The sequence below is a fragment of the Magallana gigas genome, chromosome 3 (genome assembly GCF_963853765.1).
Source record: "Magallana gigas chromosome 3, xbMagGiga1.1, whole genome shotgun sequence".
NCBI classification, from domain to species: Eukaryota; Metazoa; Mollusca; class Bivalvia; order Ostreida; family Ostreidae; genus Magallana; species Magallana gigas.
In genome coordinates, this window is record NC_088855.1 from 204,321 (window position 1) to 211,933 (window position 7,613).

The 7,613-nt window shown below is 34.2% G+C and overlaps 1 protein-coding gene across 1 annotated transcript; it reads right to left on the reverse strand.

Annotated features, from left to right (window-relative positions):
* Positions 1 to 320: 320 nt before the first annotated feature.
* LOC105321297 (uncharacterized) lies at positions 321 to 5,983 on the reverse strand. The gene is made up of 5 exons (XM_066077930.1): positions 5,911 to 5,983; positions 5,573 to 5,642; positions 5,087 to 5,200; positions 4,627 to 4,746; positions 321 to 549 (listed from the first exon to the last, which is right to left on the reverse strand). Exons 1-5 carry the CDS (start codon positions 5,958 to 5,960, stop codon positions 379 to 381), a joined length of 525 nt encoding a protein of 174 aa, XP_065934002.1. The 5' UTR covers positions 5,961 to 5,983; the 3' UTR covers positions 321 to 378.
* Positions 5,984 to 7,613: the final 1,630 nt, after the last annotated feature.

Sequence of the window (7,613 nt, forward strand, 5' to 3'; positions counted from 1 at the left end):
AGAAGATACATAGTACATACGGGCATGTTTTAAAATGATAGAGCTTTTATTTGCACAATTTAAATTGTCTTTTAATTAACAAAAGGCTGCTTTGTGCCAAATTTGGTTCAAGAGAAAAAGTAAGACTTGTTGAGAGTTTACAGACGGACGGTCGACACCAAGTATTCAGAAATGTCCGTAGGAAGCCTCGATAGGGGTGAGCTAAAATGACGTGAACAAAACTTGGTTTGTTAATCAATTAGTTGAAAATGTTATAGAGTGCGATTTACGAACTGTGTGAGTACAGTCATCAGGTTCTTTTTGGGAGATGGAATAAAAACAAAACTTAAAACAACTTTATTCAATGATTTACACACTTATAGATGATTGAATCAGTGTCTACACTTGTTCATCTTGTACGTGGTCCTCCAACCAAACAACGGTGGTCGTATTGACTGCTGTGTGACAGAAGTTTGCTAAATGTAGACTGATCGAGTGCAGAGTGGCGTGTGCCTCCGGTAAACTCACTACGCGTCCAACTTGACCTGTAGCTAACTGCATTATCTTCAGCTACAAACAAATTGTCGTTGTCATACTACTAAAATTTACTCAAATAAGTTGTGTTTAAAATTTTAAACTTAAAAGTTATTAAAATTCAAAATGTTTTCTGTCTTTGAATTGTCCTCAAAACCAAATCTGAATAATATAATGCATAAATATATATTCACACATCAACTTGATAAATGAAATATGCAACAGTGCAATGCATCAAATGTATAGTTAAAATAAAAACAAGAGGCCCATGGGCCACATCGCTCACCTGAACAGCAGTTCCTTGTAACATTACATTTCGTAGCATATGCTTTTTCTATTTTAAACATTGAACCCCTTTCTGGGGACCCAGTTATGGTCCGAGGTTTATGGTTGGCTTGAACAACATAAATAGTAACATAGGAATGAAAATGTGTAGCACTGCGGTGGGACCGCACGTACACAACCTGAAAAACTGAACGTAGCAGAGTTCCACTTCAAGAGGAATAACTCTCAGACTGTACAGAACACAAGAAAGATAACTCTTGGTTCCACTACATTAGAGTTTACACAATTTGAGGATCCTTGCATAGTAATCTCACAAACTGTAGCATTATAGTTCTCGAGAAAAACTTTTTAAAAACATTTTCAATATATCTTTCTATGTTAAACTTTGAACCCCTCTTGGGGCCACAGTATTAGTCCAGTGCTAAAGTTTTAATTATTTGGAATCTACATTATTTAAGGATGCTTGCCTAGTTATCTCACAAGCTGAAGCATTATAGTTCCCTAGAAAAAGATTTTTCAACATTTTTCCTCTATATTTCTATGCTAAACTTTGAACACCTCTTGGGGCCCCAGTATTAGATTGAGATCACGGCTTTTATAATTTCGAATCTACACTATTTGAGGGTGCTGACGTAGTTATCTGACAAATTGATGCATTGTAGTTCTCGAAAAGAAGATTTTTAAACATTTTCCATACATACCGGTATTTCTACATTTAACTTTAAACCCATCTTGGGTCTCTAGTATTAGTCCAGGGGTCACTATTTTAAAACTGTCGAACCTTCATTATCCAAGGTTGTATGCATGATAGTAATCTCACAAATTGAAGCATCGTAGTTCTCGAGAAGAAGATTTTTTAACATGTTACCTTTATATTTCTATAATAAATTTTGATCCCATCTTGGGGCCCCAGTATTGGTCCGGGGGTCACGATTTTACCAATTAGGAATCTACATAAGCGAAGAATGCATGCATAGAAATTCCACAAACTAAAACATTGTAGTTCTTGAGAAAATTTTTAAACTTTTCCTTTATGTTTTTTAAAATGTTTAAATTTTGAACCCCTCTTGGTGCCCATCAAATGTCCGGGAGTTACAATTTTTTGAATCTACATTATTTAAGGATGTACATGTATGCATAGTAATATCCCAAACAGTTGCACTATAGTTCTTGAGAAGAAGATTTTAAAACATTTTCCTACATATGTTAAAATCTAAACCCCTACTGGGGCCCCACTTTTTGTTCGGGGGTCACGATTTTTACAATCTTCACTATATATACAACCTTTTGTGTATGTATTAGCATTTTTGGTGAAGTGGTTCTTGAGAAGAAAATTTTTAAACATTTTTCATATGTAGTTCTATGTTAAACTTTGAACCCCGCCTGGGGTCCCAGTCTTGATCCGAGGGTCACGATTTCTACAATTTAGAATCTTCATTATACATACAAGCTTTTGTGTAAATATTGGCATTTCTGGTGCAGTGGTTCTTGAGAAGAAGATTTTTTAAACATTTTCCTAAGGTATTTCTATGTTAAACTTTGAACCCCGCCTGGGGCCCCAGTCTTGGTCCGAGGGTCACGATTTTTACAATTTAGAATCTTCACTATATATACAAGCTTTTTTGTAAATATTGGCATTTCTGGTGCAGTGGTTCTTGAGAAGAAGATTTTTAAACATTTTCCTATGTATTTCTATGTTAAACTTTGAACCCCGCCTGGGGCCCCAGTTATCTTCACTATGTATACAAGCTTTTGTGTAAATATTGGCATTTCTGGTGCAGTGGTTCTTGAGAAGAAGATTTTAAAAAAATGTTCCTATGTATTTCTATGTTAAACTTTGAACCCCGCCTGGAGCCCCAGTTTTGGTCCGAGGGTCACAATTTTTACAATTTAAAATCTTCACTATATATACAAGTTTTTGTGTAAATATTGGCATTTCTGGTGCAGTGGTTCTTGAGAAGAACATTTTTTAAACATTTTCCATATGTTGTTCTATGTTAAACTTTGAACCCCGCCTGGGGCCCCAGTTTTGGTCCGAGGGTCAGGATTTTTACAATTTAGAATCTTCACCATATATACAAGCTTTTGTGTAAATATTGGCATTTCTGGTGCAGTGGTTCTTGAGAAGAAGATTTTTAAAGACATGCCCCCTAAACTTACTGTTTCGCAATTATCTCCCTTTTAAAAAGGGCTGTGACCTTTATTTTAACAATTTATAACCCCCTTTCCATAAGGATGCTTTGTACCAAATTTGGTTAAATTTGGCCCAGTGGTTTTTTAGAAGAAGTTGAAAATGTGAAAAGTTTACAGACGGACGGGCAGACAGACGGACGGACGGACGACGGACAACGGGTGATCAGAAAAGCTCACTTGAACCTTCGGTTCAGGTGAGCTAACAATACATTCAAATAAAAGTAAGGGTGTTACTGGCATGTTGCGAATAATTGTGTCTCTATCACAATTAAAAGGCAGATCCGCTATTGTGTACATATGTGGACCAAATATATAAACATTTCTTCAATTGACTTGTTTATGCCAGGAAACTGACCAAACCTGCTGTCAAATAGCACATTGTACAAAAGCAATATATATATATATATATAGGTTTTACACGTTGTTCTTTATGCCAGTTGTACATACAAGTACAAAACAATGCTATTTTAATCAATTTCAACTGCGCAGGTGCATACTTTAATTTAAGATTTAGAAATCTCACAAAATATGAAAGGTGTCATTCATGTCGGTTTTGAACATATTCTATAGTGTAAATTACAAAAGAGGATTGGAAACATGTTCTTTCAACTTACATGTTCCTCTCCTTTTGGTGTCCGCTCTACAGCCATTTGTTGAGAAACATGAGAAGTCTTGTATATTGAAGTTGTAGTTTTGTCTCGAAATGAGTTCCCTTCTTAATCAATAAGAATGAGATATATTTTTATAACAAGTACAAGCCAGTCTATTCCTAGACATCATGTGTCTGTGGAGGCACACTAACGTTACAAAAAAGCCCTTAGAAGTGGAGAAATGGTTCAAAATATTAATTATATTAAATAAGAAATGCACATTCATTTTTATTGAAAATGTAGCGTTGATGTACCTCCATGGACACATACAGATATATCTCGTGCCGGTTGATAGTTTCTGACGCCTAGTATAAGAATATAGTACCCTATTTGGAGACAACGCTACAACTCAAGTGTGCGAGGTTCAAACCCTTTTTCAACAGATTCCTGTGAGTGGACACCTATTTTGAACATTTTTGAATCAAGTGTGCAGATGCGCAGTTCGAAGGGATAAAGTTATATTTTCCTGTAACAACCTGTGAAACCTCATATTTTTGCTTTTGTTCCATTAGTCAACTTTTTTAGTCAGTTTTTGGCATGAATAAGTCAGTTTAAAAATCTTTAACCCAACCCCCAACCCCCATTCCCCGAGTCGAGCGATGTTAGGTGACATAGAAGACTATACGTTGATCAAGCGATTACACGAGCTAATGACGCTGATACGTTAGTCGGACGACACTAAGCAGACAGTCAATTTACAGCCGTATGACTGACAGAGAAACCAATCGCTTTTGTGTCATTCTTTCATTAGTCAACACGATATCTGCCAGGAACAAATTAGGGATAAACCGACAGACACGAATCGGTGAATAACCGAAAACATCGCTAAAATTTAGCAGGAGAAAAGCTGATCATTTCTAGCTATTCGTTAATCAAAATCACTTTTAGCCAAAAGAATTAGTTTTTATATGAGACAAAGACAATATATCATTAAGCAACGCTACAAGTAATTTGAATGAAAAAAAATGTATAAAATTCAAGTGACCTCTACTAATTTGAGTCCGTTTTGGTCATGGGCCAGCTGACTCTCCTCGGCCGTCGTGTTGTACAACCAACACGTGAATGGGGTATGGTGGCGACCTCCCGATCTCATGCTCATGTAATGCTGTTATTAAAACAATCACTTCTGTACAATACTGCCGAATCAGAGTACAAATACAATATTACGGACCAATGAAAATCTTTAACCATCAAAGCTTATTTTGTTAAAGAATTATGGATTTGAGAAGACCGAAATAATTACATTGCTGGGTTAATTTTTATAAATATTTTTTTTTATTTTAAAATACTTTTATACAAGTTAAATGTTTGATTTTATGATAAATGTAAAAATATTTGGGAATACTCCTGAATAATAGAGTTACAATAAGAGTTACAAAGTGGTATTCATAGCGGTACTTCTTTACGTTTCTTTTCTTTTTAAGAATTAAATTTTGGGTTCTCACTTTTTCATACAGAAAAGAATAGCTGGAGCTCTCGTCTTTTTCCGTATGAATGGGTACAAAGGTCTTCTTGCTTTTCCGGCGTCCATCAGATCCCGAAAAACAAACAAGAACGCACTACAAAAATATGACCTAATTAGGAATTGGGCTGATCAAGCTCCACCTCGGGAAAGTTCATATGTCAACCGCCAAAATAAATAGTAACATAAGATATACAAGATTTAAGTGCATTGAAATGTTCCCCAAAACATCAGAGCTCAATCATAGCTATGAATTTTCTTTGATAAGATGTACATAATACCATTCTATACGAATTAGGGTCAAAACAATCTAAACATCCATGCTAAATACTAGGTTTGTAAGAATTCGGCGGTTAAATTTAAGGAGTTTTTAAGTTTATAACTTTATTAAAAGCCGATACCCGTTACATAATAACTGACAACTTTTCAGTAATGAAAATATATCCAATGCTCATTTTAGAGGACTCACCAAAACAATGGAGATGACTACAGTCTTAGACATTATGGTTCGTGTTATCAACACCGAGATAAGGAATATTCTGTTCGTACAATACACGAGATGTCAAAAAGTGAATCGTACAAGCATATCGTATCATTAAAATTATAAAATGTGTATGAATATGAGAGAGAGAGAGAGAGAGAGAGAGAGAGAGAGAGAGAGAGAGAGAGAGAGAATCAGAGAAATGTATACAAATATATTGATTAATTTCATGTTTATACCTTAAACACATTTATCAAGCTACTGATCCTTACTGCAATAATGACTTACTAAGATTACGTGATAATCTTACTTCCTCTGATACCAACCTAGTGGAATTATCCATATTCTCCGTCCTCTGCGAGAAACACTTTACCATAGTCTGGTTTTGTTTGATGATTATTTCTGGAGAGAGTTTTCAAACCATCCAAATGACCTTGATTGTGTTCACTGTTGTGCGACTAATGTCTGCAAGATGTGAGCTGACCGAGTTGTTGAAATCAGCCTTGCAAGTCGACACTCGGGTGTCTCGAAGTGAGACTAATCCCCCCTCAGAAAATAACTAACAAATCTTGATTTCATTTCAGAAAGGGGGGGCAAGAAGTGGACTACCCTTTTCGCCCCCAAAAGGCCGTAGATCTGAAGTTAATACCTTTGGAATTGACGAGCTTGATTATTGGCCTCTATAATTCAAAATATCAAACGAAAGACGGGATGCAGTAAAATGATGAGAAACTGAAAATTGTGACTTTTATTGTCATTGTTTTGAATAAGGGTAAGATAGCACCTTTATTGATTATGTATTAAAGACATATGAAAAGTAAGTTAAAAAAATTAACCAATTTATTTTTATGCCAGGAAGGATCATGTGTACCTATGTAAATAATCATTTTAGAAATGCAAGGTTTAATATCTTTAAAAAAAATTAAGCAAACAAAAATGCCCTTTGGCTTTTTATTTTGCAACATGATTTAGAACATATCAAACAAGAGATATGATATGCATACTTTAAAAACTTATCATACTTTTTACTTTTACTTTTTCCAATGCAGATTAAAATTTTAATGTTGAATTGCTTTGAGTAGTAAAAATCAATAAAAATAAATACTGCATGCAACAAAAAGAAAATGACGAAAAACAATTTAGCGGTTTAAATCACTGTTTTCTTTAAGGAATAAGGAATCATTTTTTTAGTATTATGAGGTGATAATTTCGGTCATATCCAAAGAAGCTCCAAGGGATTTATGATAGATTTCACCACTCTCCGAACGAAATTATTACCTCATAATATTCAAAAAATGATTCCTTATTACTTATATTTATATTATATCCAATTTGTACACTTTAAACATTATTCTAAAACTACTATTTCTTATGTAGCACATGCTATGTATTACTACGCAGCGCAGCTAATACCGTTTATCGCTTATGCTATAAGACACGCCAATTTTGTGTCACTTATGTTTTATTATGAAATTATTGGGTTTTAGGGTTTAAAATTGATTCGTAATGTTATCACAGACAATGACAGTTGAAATTAAAAATATTTGGGGATTTTGAAATTTTTACAGAATTTTTAATGTCTATTTCACAGTCCCCGAGATTCCCGTTGGAAATATTCTCTATATTTGTTATTTCTTTTTTTCAAAATTAAAACAAAAATTTTTATTCACAAATCACCAATTTTTAAGAGAACAAAAATAGAACAAAATTAATTATCTTGCCCCTATGGAGGTTTTAACTCACTATCACGTCATGATCCAGATTTCAACTGATTCTCTAAAATAAAGGACATTGCACAAACAGACATCTGGACCGGTAGGTGACGTGATAAGTTAAACATTTTGCATTTGAAAATTTAAAAATTCTCAATATAGTCACAAATTTAGAACACAACAAATTTATGCATATCTTCTTAAACCTTCTGATTTTACTTCTTAAAGGGGCATGGTCAAGATTTTGGTCAAATTCTATTTTTATGTTTTTATGTTTTACAATGCTTTATAAATGCATTTCTAATGATAATATAAAA

Bases quoted from the DNA above. Each gene is read 5' to 3' on its own strand.
- LOC105321297 (XM_066077930.1), bottom strand. From the start codon at position 5,960: ATGGTAAAGTGTTTCTCGCAGAGGACGGAGAATATGGATAATTCCACT. The intron at 4,747-5,086 runs GTGAGAACCCAA...TTTTAATAACAG, and splicing joins ATTCTTTTCTGTATGAAAAA to CATTACATGAGCATGAGATC. The intron at 550-4,626 runs GTCACTTGAATT...ATTTGTTTGTAG, and splicing joins ACGGACTCAAATTAGTAGAG to CTGAAGATAATGCAGTTAGC.